Here is a 14,612-nt window from a genome sequence, read left to right as displayed (position 1 = left end):
CTCCCTCTGTTGCTCATTTCACGTAATCTTTTGACAGTTTGATTTTCTTTGCCTCACAAGTCACTTTGCGACCACTTTGTGTCTTTTGACAGATTATTTTTCATGTATAACCGCATGCTTTTAATTACATATCTAATATTGTTTTTTTTCATTTGGATCATTTTGTTTGGCACTCAAACATGCATGATGCTGTTTTTATTAGGATATAACTAATAACATATTCTATTAATCCCGTTTGGAGAATTACTTTTATTGGGATTGACCAATTGTATAAGAGGCGAAGCCACGATTAGCTGGCTGATGGGGGTCAAAGGTCAGGGGGGATTCGATCCCTTGTCCACTTCTCTAGCCTTTGGGCCACTTGCTATGTTCTCTGTGTTTGTGATGGATCAATCTTACATGTTTGATAGTCTCCGTAACATTCCTATATTTATTTTACGGTCGCTTGCATCTTTATGCAGGATTATTTTACACGCCTCTGGTTCCGCTCTCGGTAGCTTGTCTTCAGTCGTGGAGCTCTTGTGTTACTGTAATTCAGTTAAAGTGAGGTTTCCCTCCCCGTCCTCTCGTGATTATTAAAGCAGGGGCGTTGTGTCCGCCTCCCGTCCCGTCTTCTTCATCATCATCGTCACCCCCGCCGCGCGTCCATCCCACCAGGAGACTCAGCGGAAAGATGGCGGCCGGTTCGGGGGCTGCAAGCGGCCACGGAGCCCGCAGCTCCACCACCACCGCTCTGGAGGCGTCCTTGGACCGCCGGTTTCAAGGAGTATCGAACACAATGGAGGCGATCCAGGGACTTTCGACCTGGTGCATTGAAAACAAGAAGCACCACGGCCTGATCGTGCGCCACTGGATGAAGTGGCTCAAGAAGTGTGAGTAGCCGCGTCACGGAGGCTAAGCCGCTAGCACAGCGAGCTAATTTCTTTTTAAGCGCTGATGAAGCGCGCGATGCCAAAATGGTCTCCAATGCAATGCAAAATAAAGCAATAAGTATACATGGATGTGGAGGTTGAAGTTTTAATCGGTTGCATTTTAAGGCGATCTCTGACGTTATCGCTCGTTAAATTAGCCGCTAGCCTGCTAAGCTAATGTGTGTTTACAGTGGGGCCTCCAGGTTTATGGTCAGAAATGCTCGTTGCTCCACTTCTGCTACATAACAAGCCCCAATTAGAAAAGATCGATGCAGGTTGTTGGATTTTATTTGTAATTTAAAATGCGTGCACCCTGAATGATTTTCGTTGGCACGTGTGATTTATTTTTTATTTTTTCTAATGCATCGAGTGACAGCTCTGCAGCAAACACATGTTAACTAGATGAAGATGGCTCACTTTAGCTAAACAATCCAGAGTTTGTGCTTCAAGTAGGGTTGAAACTGAGATATGCTTGAGTAGAATACTGTGAATTATTGATGCACCTTGCAGGAGCTCTGTTTGGCTTTACTGACCTAAAGCCTTGCTGCACATTTTTATTTATTTATTTATTTTTGCTCTAACATTTTCTGAGTTTCTGCAAGTCTCACTTGTTTCTATGAGCTCAGTTAAAGTTGCTGATAGTCACAGCAGGAGTGTTGGCTTTATTTGATGTCCTCTTTCGTTAAAACATAATACCATGCCTTGTTTAAAAAAAAAAAAAGGTGTTGCCTGCCTTTACGTCCACACATCAGTTTTAAAGTAGTTCTATTTCTGCATGGAAAAGTTAAATATTAAAAGCCTCACGTCATTCACTAGTTTTTGTTTTGTTTGAAAATCATACAATTTTAACTAAATCTGATTTTGCTGGCTTTCATAGCTTTTGTGAAGAGAATTTCTCTAAGATTTCTTGTCAGTTTTTGTGACTATTGCATGCAGTAGTTTAAGTATGTACTAGTTTATAATTTCAGGAAATGACATGCCACAGTGACTGGCCATAAGGGCCATTATTGTTTCCCTCCAGTTGCTTTGCTTTCTTCACACCATCCAAACACATGTTTGTTAGGCTAGATGTTGACTGTAACTTCCTTGCTGGTATCAGTGTGTGAATGTTTGATGGTGTATTTTTCTGTGTTAACCTGTGATGTTGCTGATCTGTCCTTGTTCGAGTGATTTCATGCTGCGATTTTGGGCATCTCGGACGAAAGACGAGCAATCGTCCTTATAGTCTTGATCATGGCTTATAATCTGTGGTCATATGCTTGGAAGTGTAACAGATTCACATGTTGTCATGGTCATATGACCTCAGATTCCCAGGGGAGGTCAAAATGCTGGACCATATCCACATTTTCCAGCCTTTGGTTTTCTGTGGACATTTATTCTACCAGAAAAAATTGTCATATCTTGGTTTGCTTCATTTATTTCACCAAGGTACGGGTAGGTATAAGTAAATTATGTGCAAAATCCTTTAAAAAACAACAAAAAAAACAACAACTTTTTGGCAGTTTTTCACACTGATCTAGTGGATGGAGTCAAAAACTTGCTGAAGTTTATGAAGGCAATGTTGCACAGTGTAGCTGGTGAGGAATTTGAGGCCAATTACTTGAGTAAATGTGTTATAAAAGATGGATTTGTATGTGGTGGTGGTGGGGGCAGAATATTTTACAATTCAACAAAGAAGAGATTTCACTGCATAACTGAAGTTCACTGGAACTTGAGCAATTATAAAAACTGCTAATATGATGGCATTGATATCAAAAGCTCTTAAATATTGTTCAATCTGTGGCTGATAAACTGGTCTTTTGGCAAATGTACATATTCACATTATGTCTGCTTGTTGAAAGCCTGGGTGAGTCTCTGCAGTATATTTTAATTGACGATGCTGATCTACTTTATTCTATTTATAACTGTCGAGTGAGTTCTGTGGAGGAGTTGGTTAATACGAAGGCGTTTCAGTCGTGAAGCAACAGAAATGCTCTGATTAAGCTTGTGAAAAATTAGTTGTTTTTCTTTTTGCTGGTTATGAGCAGAACCAACCAGCCAGAAAGTGATCTGCATATTTTGTTGGAGGCTGATGATGGCAAATGGAGGATTAAATGTGATGGAGGTTATAATGGCTGGTGTAGCAGTAAGAATCTGGCTGCTATTGGGGATCAAACATTAGAACAGTTTGTAGTTAGTTGGTGGATTTATTTTAACTGTAGGAGTTTGACGGAAGGACAGTGCTGTGGGATTTATTGCGTTGCTTTATCTAGGTGGGGAGAATCAGTTTGCACAGTTTTATATTAGAGTATTAACTATAAAAGTAATTTGTCAAAAGTTAAAAAACAAACAAACCTTGAATTAACTATTTGTAGAGAGTAGCACATTTGTTTTTGCTCCGTTGTGTATATACATCTAAATGCAGCATTCACACATCTAGAGTGTTCGAAAAATATCAGTTTCACCTTGAACTGATTCATCCGTATGTTTGCATTTCTAGTGAAGCAGGCTTCTCCTCAGGGTGTGTTCACGAAACGCTTGTGAAGAATATTCAGTTGCCCAGGAAGTGTAGGTGTTCAGTAAGAATCTTTTCAATCTAATGTGAGTTTTAAAGGTAGAGCCTCACAAAGTTTGTCTGACACAGCATCCAGGAATGTATCAGAAGGTGGTTCAGCTCCTGTGGACGTGGGCATTTATTTCATACTGTGGGGAGTTTCTGTTTGACTGGTCAGTATCAGTAAAACAATCATGTGGACATTTTTTTTTTTTTTTTAATCCCCGGACAAAGCGTGATAACAGCTTGTGTAGACGATACAGGATGAAGTGCGGTGAAGTGGCCCAGCATTTGTATTCAGTTGGAGAGCGGCGCTAACGAACCAGGAGGCAATCTGCCATTTGCTCGAGTATTCGTCCTCGTGAAAATGTTGTGTTGATGTCTAAAAAGCTGTCAATGAGTGCATTTTGAAGAAAGATGTTGTTTGATGATTCCCTAAGCAACAAGTTGGTTTTAACTTTGCTTTGCAAACTTGACCTCCTTTGCAGTCATAATAATATTTTCCATCCTTAAAGTACTTCACTTGATCCAGTTGATGAGGTTTGTGGTCGTGGAGGGGAAAACATTGCTGTTATGTTGCCTTTGTCTTGGCAGGTCGGGAGTTTTTCAAGTCAAACGTACAGTTTAAGATGTAGTTTTGTGAAGTTGTCCAGTATCTGAGTTCTTCTTCTTCAAAGTAAATTCTATTGCAAACACTTTTTTTTTTTTTTTCTCCTGGTTTTTTCGTAACTTTCATTAAATCATACCTAACAAAAATCCTCTACATAAGAACTGTAAATCTGAGAGTTCTGGTGAGGAAATGGGTATGTTTGGCACGAATATGAAAGTGTTGACTAAGTGAAGGTGCGAGCAGGCTATCAAATAAAGTCTGTGTGAGCACAATGGATTTCACCATGTTTTACCCTTCACCTGTTGTTTAATGTCTTGTTTTATTGGAAATGTACATGATGGTAACTAAACTGTTTCGTTTGTTCTCATCAAATGGTTTTGTTCTTGCTGAAACTGATTTTTGCCAAAATAACTCGTATAGCACGTAATTTTCTGAAAGTGCTTCCAACAGTAAATGCTAACTTCATAAACTGTATATGTATTTTTATAGAATGTAATTAATCTAGATCAACATTGATATATTTAGTAATGTGGTAGCGGTGCACTTAATTCACAGTGGGGGATATCTGCTATTGTCCCGTTCCAATGCAATGCAATCTTTATTTATGATGAGCTATTTGTCATAATTTCCTGACAATATTTAGAAGACACCATAATGGAACAGGAATACATGGAGTCTAAAACAATATATTGTGCACATTTTCATCACTGCATGTTAATATAATGAACTCAAAATAAGATGTAGTGACATTAACGATTAAAATAAAATTCTTTAAAGGAACCTGTTTCAAGTAAAAGCATAGCAAGTTTCTGATCCTCCTTTTCTTGCCTTTAGATCGAAACGGCTGTTAATTAAATTCAAAAATGTACTTCTCAGTGTGAGACATCAGTGTTTATAACCCGAGTTTCACTGGTTTGCTTGGATTTTTAAATGCATTAATTTGTTGTGTTCGGTTTGTCTTTTTATTTGAATTTACTGGCATAAAAGATTATCAAATAACAGGAATCTTATTTTCTGCTGCTGCAGTCTTATGTTTCTTGATTAACCGAGATGCTGACCTCAGTTAAAATGTGACGCACTAAAACCCTTTCCATTTTTTCTGACTAGCCTCTAATTGTTTCTTAAAGTTACAAGTTGTGTTTGCTGACATATCTGCTTCCAGACTGAAATATATTTCTCTTTGGTTCAACTGTGGTTTTGAATAATCTTATTTTCAGAAACATCAGGAGCCATTGTGTCTCTGCCAGTATCTTACTTCTTTTGAAAATGGAAATGTACATTGTGACTAAAGTCAGCAGAGTAAATAAGCTTCTTCGTCTTCTTGTTTATTTTCCTAAATCTAGTAAACACAGCCAAAAGTTTGACTCCTCCTGTCAGAATAATTTACAGGATTTCTGATGTACCAATGCTGACAAATCGAATGAATAATAATAATACGAGATAATGTTGACATTTACAGATACAGGCATATCAATATATGCAAATACAAAATTAATTACTTTAGATGTATTTATAATGCAGTGATAATAACGGGAATAGACCATTAATCTAACTCTGAGCTGATCTCGACTCACTATAAACAAACGTCACATGGAGAAAGTTGGTCACCAGTTTATCTGAAACCGTTATTATGTAATACACACACACACACACACACACACACACACACACACACACACACACACACACGCGCAACCCTGAAACAGGAAAGCAGTCAAGTTGACCGATACGCTGCAGTGTTGCCTGATTGATATTTACTGGATGTAAAACGGCCACAGTTGGCTTCTTTGTCTTTTTGCAACTTCTCAAAATGATTTACTGGAAAATATCTGGGTCGCTCAGTCACTCCAGCATTCATTCATAACTGCTGTTTGATTTAACAAAACAAGTTAGTTCTACAAACTTTGATGACAACGTAGTAAACTTTCTTTTTTTCAAATACATGGCAAGAACAAGGAAGGTGAATAACTTTGTAAGTAAAAAATGTTAGTGAGGGTATCGTGATGGGTGAACTGTATCAGTGGTGCACTGTATGTTTACCTGCCTTTAATTTATCCGATCTCTCTTTGTTGTTTACGTGCATGGGAGTGGTGGAGGTGAAGTGATTTCAACAATTACAGTGGTGATTCGCACAACAAACACCAATAGTGATGGTGCTTGTCTCTCCAACAGTTTTCACCATGTTTACAGTCTTCTTCTGTTTGAACTCCTTTTTTTTACACGCTGATCAACATCCTGGTCAGTATTTGTTGTTTAGATAAAGCGAATATGTTGGATGTGCTGCTTTGCTCCCGTCCGACTGCTCCCTGCGTACATGCAGGAGGACGTCCACTTTCAGTGGCATTGCCTGGCTGTTGGGGCTCGACTTTTTAAAAACTGTGATTTCCGTTGAGATGACATGTGACCTTGTGTCTTTTAGTTTCAGTCACACTAACACTAGAATGATTTATTTGGGTGTTATTAGTGATTTTACGTCTCTTTTTTTAACCAGTGAAACTTTTAAATGTTAAATGATCAAACAGAAACTAAAATGTTCAAGGCTTTAATAATATTTTATGAGGCATGCGAATCAAAACTGAAGTGTCAAAATGATTAGAATTTTCTCAAATGACCTCAATGGAATCCCACAAGAGAATTTCAACAAGTCCTTTAACATATTTCATTTTTTCCCATATCTTTGCAGCCGACAACAATCATCGATTGAATCTCTTCTACGTTGCCAATGACGTGATCCAAAACTGCAAAAGAAAGAACGCAATTGTCTTTCGTTCGGCTTTCGCTGAGGTCCTTCCTAATGCTGCTCTGCTCATCAAGTGAGTATCCTGATGTGATTATTTCTTGAACAGCTGTAGCAGTAGACAGACATTACATTTGTGACACATTTCATATTTTAATGAAGAGATGTCGCATTTGTCCATCTTTCTGCTTCTTACATTAAAATGTTTTTGGTTTTTTTTTTCTGTCAGGGACTTGAAGGTCCGAAAATCAATCGAGAGGATCTTTACAATTTGGGAGGAAAGAAGTGTTTATCCCGAAGAGGTCATCGGTCAGTTCAAAGCTAGTTTGAACAAAAGGGAGAAGGAGCGAGAGAAGCAGAAGGAAAAGGAGAAGGAGAAGGAAAAAGAGAAGAAGGAAAAGGAGAAAGAGAAAGTAAAGGAGGCTCCATCTGCAGTCGGTCAGTTTGTCACTTTGATGCTCATCAAATATCTTCTTTAGCGTATCAAAAATGTAATGCAATGCCGAGTTTAACGGTGTGTATTTCTGTTTCAGTTCCTGCCAAAACAAAAGCTGCCCTGAAGTCGAAAATTGTCGCAGAGTTCACAGTAAGTTATGTTGTCATGCAAATTGTTCAATTAATGGTACAATCTGATCCTTCAATCAGAAAGGGGTCGATCAGATTTTTCTTTATTAAAAGACAATAACCACAGCTCGTCTTGCACCATCCTGCCATTATTGTCTCTTTTCCAGCCCGTGTCCCTCGTCGACCAGCTGCTGAGTCACAAGCGAGCTGTTGCTGAAGAAGAGTTGAGGGAGAAGCAGCTCACGGCTCTCAGGGTGGATGTCTGCAGCTCCGAGGCCCTCAAGAGGCTTAAAGGTCAGACGTCATCATGCTCATAACTTCCCTCGTTTTCCTCTTCGTGCTTCATGCTTGTATTCTTGGTGCTCCGACAAACAGAAAATGTGCACAATAATTAAGCGGTGGAAAAGTGGGTTTATCTTTGCATTGCATTAATCAATACGTTCTTATAGAGAACCGAGGAGTTTTTATTGTTGTTGTTCCTGTTGAAAGTAGTTGATACAACAGTTTGTAGATCATCTTCAGTGATTTGCTCTTGATGCTCTTGACCCTTCAACTGTTTCGGTAGTAAATATGGCCTGACTCTGCTCGCTTGTCATTTCTCCTCGACGCCAGATAAAGCAGGAGGGAACAAGTTTGCGAAGGACTTCGAGGATGGAAGTCTGAAGCTGCAGGAGTTTGTGGGATTCCTGGAGACGGAGTTGAAAACGGGGCCGCCTCTGCTGGAAGCTTTGGGAAACGCAGACATTTTCTATGAGATGCAGTACAAGGAGGTCAAGATCGTGGCCAATGTGAGTGTTGTGTACTTGAAGACGATGAGAAATCTAAAATCCGTATATTCAGTGATTCACTCATTATTCATGTCAGACATGAAGACTAGTCTTTTGGTGACCATGTTATTGAAATGTACATGTTTTTTAATATATACAGCTTATTTAAAAAACTTTTAATATTCCCACATAATCTACTTGAGTCTGTATTTAAAAAAAATCATTTCTGTTCTTCTTTCGCCTCTCAACTCAGGCGTACAATGCTTTTGCCAACCGTGTGGCCAGCCTTAAGAGGAAATTGGATTCTCTCAAGTCGACCCTACCTGGACCTGAAGACTCTCCCATCCCCTCGCCGTCAGAAGACGCCCCCTCGCCCTCCGGTTCGGACTCGCCCTTCCTGGGAATGGTGGCGGGCCGAGCTCAGGTGGATCCCGAGCTGGATGGAAAGGCCATGGATGAAGGAGAGCTGCAGAGCGACAACAGAGACATGGAGGACATGGACATGTCTGACGAGGAGGCCGAAGCAGCTGCAGCAGAGGGTTAGCAGCTACACAGTGTTGTAGACTTTTTTGGCACAAGTGGAATATATTACTTTTTCCACTGAAAAGCAGGATAAATGTCAACGCTGCACTGACGTCATTGTGATGTTTTGTTTTCACTTGCAGGTGACAACAAAGACAAGGTGTCCACTGCTGTTGCAAAGGCAGCAAAAACTGAAACAGCCACAAAGCCTCCAAACACACCTACAAAAGTCTCAAAGCCCACCGCTGCTCCTGCTGCTCCTGCTCCTGCTACTCCTGCTCCTGCTACTCCTGCTGCTGCCACCACCACCACCACCTCAGCCGCCCCAGTGACTCCCACATCTGCTACCACTACAAGTGCTTCAGCCCCTCCTCTGGGGGTCAATCTGGCCAAGGTGGACCTGGGAAAGATCAGCTCCATTCTCAGCTCCCTCACCTCTGCCATGAAGAACACAGGTATGTTTGTGGAAGAAAGATAATGGTTTGACGAGTATTTCTCTGGTAAAATAAAATGTTTGGGGAATTGTTGTGTGGTTTTGCTCCGCAGCATGTTTTAGATTTCAGTTACCAAACATAGTTTAACTGGTTTTATATCAGTCTCCTACAGAAACCTGCAGGCGGTTTCACTTGAATTGTAGACCACTGCTTCCCAATCTGTGTATTCTTTGGGAATCATTATTGAAGGACAATAACAGGATTTGGCCTCATTCAGACTCAGAAGTAGTGCCAGTTGTTTTTTTGTTTGACTTTAAATGGTTGTTTTGCTTACTGCTGTTTCATGAATCGTGTTGTACTTATCCTGTGTATACAATGCTGGTCTTATGGTGTATCGCTATATAGTGCTGCAGCAGCAGTTACAGTAGGGGCATGACTGAGTGCTTACCCTGAGGCATATCTTGAATTATATTGGATGATTATTTTATTATCCTATTTCCACCATTCCAAATAAATGATTACCATCAAGTGAGAGGAAATGGCTGGAAAACATTTTCGACAGTTAAATTCTACATTTGGATTATTGCCCACAGAGGTGTGTAGGCTTCTCCAAGGTTTTTATTGCAAAGGCTTGTGATTTCGAGTGGAGAATTGTTAACTAAATAACATGCCCAAACGTGTGGCGGAAATGCTCTCCAGAGACGGGGGAAGTAATTGCTGTTATTCCTCTGCTGAGCTGTTTCTAAATAAACTAACATGCCCATGATGTTTGTAATGGAGAAACACTCAGGGCAACAACATGGTGCAGTGATAGGTTGGTAATTGTATTTCGACTAAACCAGACCACTATGGCAGAAATCAATAGGAAGTTTTGATCGTACACCTTTTTGAAAATTACTTTGTGCTGATTTTATATATTTAAAAAGTTTGACAGTCTCACTTTTCTGTCCTTGCTTGCGTTTCAGGAGTTAGTCCGTCACCTCGGCCTTCCCCCGGGACACCCACCACACCCGGTGGCCAATCGTCCGCTGCCAAAGTGGCGCCTCAGAGTCCAGCGCTGGCCAGCATCCTGTCACGTGTTGACATCACACCTGAAGGGATCCTCAGTGCTCTGTCAAAAACCAATACACCATGTGAGACACACACACATGTTGCTTTGATATTCATAAAGCAAATTTGTTTTGATAAACCGAATTCACCGTTTTACTTTTTTCAAACATTTTCTGTCTTGCTGCAGCTTTGTCCTCTCTCCTGCAAAGTGTGACGAACAGCAACTCTGCTCCTTCCACGCGAACGTCCCCAGAATCGGCTAGCGTCAAAACCCCAATAACCCCGACTACCCCAATTACCCCAACAACCCCTAAAGCGAAGGCTCCTCTGGGCAACAGCTTCAAACGAGACACACCAGTCAGAAATAGAGACTGGGAGAAGGAGAGACAGCTGTCCCCTCCTCCTCCACCTCCTCCCCGTCCTTCAGCTCCATCTGTCTCTCCTCCCAGTTTAGAATCCAAGATCAACAGCTTCTTGCAGGGTAATCCGGGTTTTAGTCTCGCTCTTGGTGATGCCAGTCCCGACGGGGTGGACGGGACCCCAGTGAGAGACGAGGCAGCCGGCACTCCGACCCAAGACGAGATCATGGACACACCTGGGAGTGTGCCAGAATCTCTGGGCTCATCTGGAGGTCATAACCTGTCGCCCACGGCCTACCGCAGCGAACCCTGGGACGCTGTGATAACGCCATCGGGAAGCAACAGCGACGGAGACTTTCTGGCCTCGTCGTCTTCCCGGTATGGATCCGGGAAAAAGAGCGGCACAAAATTGAAGGACGGCGAAAGGAAGACGGCGTCCTCCGCTCCTGGTGGTGACATGAGGGGTAAGAAAGATGAACACGGCCAGTTAAGGATGCTGGGAAACAACCGAGTGATGGGAGAGAGGAGGCTCTCCGCCGGCTCTCGTAAGACAAGCACCGGCTCAGATGAGGGGAATCTGCCCGGGAAAAGAGAGGACAAGGGAAAAGCTCAAGCATCTTCGGGTGGAGACAGGAAGGAGGGCCAGTACCATCGCATTGAGACACTTGTGTCGCCCTGCACGGAGGGGGCACCCATCCAAACTCTCGGCTATTCTAACCGGCCGCTCGCTGGAGAACGCATCAAGACAGTAGAGAGCATACGTGTGATTGGTCGAGGCTCTCGCCGAGGGGCCAGCGCCAGCAGTCGGCCTGGCGGAGCGATGTGGTATGAAGAGGAGGAATATCTGGAAGCTCAGCCTCCCTCACCTCATAATGTCCCCCCTCCTCTCAACATCCCCCAGCGAGGCGCCGAAGACATGGTCCCCCCAATGCCTCCTCCCCCACATTTTCTCCTCCCGCCGCATCTTCACCCTCCACCAGGCCACCCCCACTCACACCTTCACCCTCACAGTCCGTTTCAAACACCCTACCATCCCGAGCACCTCCAGGTTGCTCCGCCGCTCCTCCACCATCATCCTCCTCCCACACCCCCATTCTTTGCCTCTCCTCCACCAATCCCCCGACCCCCACCTCCTCCTATCCCGCAGCGGCTCTCCCCTCCACCTGTTCACTCCTCATTGCCCTCTGCCGTCATGGTAGGGGGCGTGTTGGTCCCTGTTGACCGCCCCCTGTCTCGTCCTCCCTCAGTTAGGTCTGAAAGTGCAGAGCGAGGTGGAGGGGGGCATCGAGGCAACAAGTCAGCCCCCCCACCCCTAATGCCCTCATTGCTAGGCGAGCCCCCAAAGCATCCCCGGCCCGGCACAGTTAAAGAGCATTTTGTCCCTCGCCATGCACCCCCTCTCCATCGCCCCGGTGCCCCGGGGGTTCCTCCACCTTTACTAGGGAGAGTAAAGGAGCCTCTGAGTCTACACCTTCCACCCCCCCCTCACTCTCCGACATCCTCCACTACCTCTCCCACCACGCCTAACTCCCCTGCATTTGACGCCGTGCCGCCTCGCTCCCTCTCTCAGTCCGGCGGTCCCCACGCTAGTCCTCCAGCTCAGTCCCGAAGCCAAAGCTCTAACCCCGTCCCCCTCCTCAACCTGCCCAGTGCGCGACCCCCAATGGTTTCTGCCCCCATGCTGCAGAGACCCCCTTTGCGAGGCAGAGCCCCCTCCCGGAATCCTGACCGAGGTCACTCCATCAGGGGGTTTCGTGGCGGCAAGCGCTCCGGTCCTCCGTTCGCAGGTGGCCCTTTTCACTCTCAGAAGAGGCCTTTCCTGCCCCCGCGCTACTGAGGTGGTCCGCCATGACGAGCTGAATGAGAAATTGCAAGCCACACATGTAGACGTGCAGTGTGTGTGTTAGCCCTGCTGGTATGAGCCCACATGTCTCTATTCTGTTAATAAGCTTGGATTAAAACTACCTTAGGTTTGTGTGTAAATAGTTGATTAAGTCTTCATGTTTCCGCCAGTCTTCTCACACTGTACAGTACAGCAACGAGGTTATCAGTTACATCATACAGAGCGTTGTGTAACAACCCTCAACCTACCATTTATTCCAACTCTTATCAAGTGTGGTGGAGCGAGAGAACTGCGAGCATAAAACTCAAATAGTTCAAGCAGAAAGTAAGCCATACGATGTTAAGCTGTTCTAAGTCTTTGGTAGTATTACCTGAGGCAGCGAAGCAGGAAGGTACTACTCCAGGCAGTAGTTTGGCATTATGGGGATAATATTTTCAGCTCTCTTCAGGAGACTTTCTTTAGAGGGTCTGTACTATTCCCTTGAAACTTAGCTGAGCATAAAGACTGGAAAACGGTGGACAGCTTTTGGGTGAACATACCGATTCGCCCCATCTGTCTAAATAAAAAAAACAAAGTCGTCTTAGTGTTTCAGAGTCACACAGTTTTCTCTTTTGGAGATCTTTCATCTGAATCCTGCAGGGCAACAAACGTACAGACGATGAAAAGAAATTCTTTGGGTTTGATTAAAACTCTTACCTAAATGCAAAACAGGTTAAATCTTTTGCATAAAAATTCCACCACGATATTTAAAGACCATTAAGCCCTGCACATAGCTTTGTTGTGTAAGATAAGTAAAATTATGTTACCATGACAACTTTTTCATGGTATATTCTGGTCCAGGCCAGAAAAGTGCATTTCAGTATGAATGCTGATCGCTACAAATCAACCCCAATAACCCTTGACAGAAATATCTGCAATCAGAATTTATTGATTGTTAATATTTGACTGTTTCCACTGTTGATGCTCAGATAAGCTAAAGGTCTTCTGACCTCCTTGATTCCTCTTCACCAGATACCAGATTCTCTTTAAACTTTGCACAATAAGCATATTTTGCCACAATGTCAAACTAATCCCCTTTGAGCCACGTGTGATCGAAGGGATGAACATGGGCTCTGAAGAAATCTTTTCTCTTCATGGGTGTCGGGTGTGTGCCGTGCATCCTGAAATGCTGTTTCTCATTTGAAGTGACGGGGATTTGTGTTTTGCAGTCGAGGCTGTAAACCTGCTGTAAAACCTTTTTTTTTTTTTTTTCCCCTCTCACCCTTCTATTTCTTCCTCTGTATATTTCTAAGCTTGTAAATATAAAGAGTGACTGAGTTAATACATTTTTTTTTTTTTCCTCTTCAAATTCTTATTTCTGTGAAAGAGGACAATACTGGTTACTTGCGCACCTCGTCTTTACTGTGATTGAGGCCTTGGGTAAACGTTAGCCTGGAAGAATCCCACAGCGGTATTTTTCTGTTCTCTGTTAAGAGGAGAGTGAAGATAATTAGGATTTATTTTTTTTAAATTGTCTCACTATCTCTGCTTGTGGCACATGAAGTTAGACTGAGAAATGAAGGTAATCAGTAGATGATGGTGGGTCCGATGGGGGGGGGGATCACAGTTTTAACCACACTCTTAGTAGGGTTCATCATGTACGGACTTGAATAAAATCCGCAGTTTCAATTCAACTGGGGGGGGAGGTATTTTATTTGGTCAATATTTTATAACGAGAATTGCGTTTTAATCACTTTGCGCTATTCAGCTGTACCTACCTATTGCAGATTTTTTCTTTCTTTCTAGAATTCACACAGCTGCTGTCATTTTCACTTTGCACTAACATTCAAAACACTGAATTTTTGCAATGCGCCTCCCTAATGGATAAAATGGAAAATTCTCCATGTTAAGATTCAGATTTGTCACCGCGCAATAGAACAAAAAGTAGTTTTGCAGACACATGAAATTTGAGCTAATTATCGTGTTTATTTAAATACTCCAGTTGTTTTGAGCTCCTTCTCGGCATTGCTCCTTTGCTAATTTCATGCTTCTGCCTTCAAGCCGCTGTACTTGCCTTGTGCTCACACAGCTCCATCCAGAAACACTCCTGCACAGTGACGGTAACCCCCCCCTTCTCTGGGGGTTGTTGCCATAATGCAACAACTGCCATTTACCCACACAATTAGAGGTGCAGGCTGAGCGTCTCTGTCGAAGCCTCACGTCTCCCGTGTTTGATTACAGAGTGCGTGTCGTCTTCTGTGCTCATTTCCCAGCAGAGTTAAAATGACAAGTCCGTCGTCGAA

At 43.1% G+C, this 14,612-nt stretch overlaps 1 protein-coding gene across 1 annotated transcript; it reads left to right on the top strand.

Moving 5' to 3' along the window:
- Positions 1-656: 656 nt before the first annotated feature.
- On the top strand, positions 657-12,396 carry rprd2b (regulation of nuclear pre-mRNA domain containing 2b). Its single transcript, XM_080471490.1, has 10 exons — positions 657-872; positions 6,738-6,867; positions 7,021-7,229; positions 7,325-7,377; positions 7,523-7,649; positions 7,968-8,143; positions 8,376-8,661; positions 8,788-9,099; positions 10,044-10,211; positions 10,316-12,396. Exons 1-10 carry the CDS (start codon positions 674-676, stop codon positions 12,322-12,324), a joined length of 3,669 nt encoding a protein of 1,222 aa, XP_080327616.1. The 5' UTR covers positions 657-673; the 3' UTR covers positions 12,325-12,396.
- Positions 12,397-14,612: the final 2,216 nt, after the last annotated feature.

Source organism: Lipophrys pholis (assembly GCF_963383615.2).
Source record: "Lipophrys pholis genome assembly, chromosome: 9".
NCBI lineage: Eukaryota > Metazoa > Chordata > Actinopteri > Blenniiformes > Blenniidae > Lipophrys > Lipophrys pholis.
Note: the sequence above shows the minus strand (reverse complement) of the source record. Positions and strands in the feature narration are given on the sequence as shown.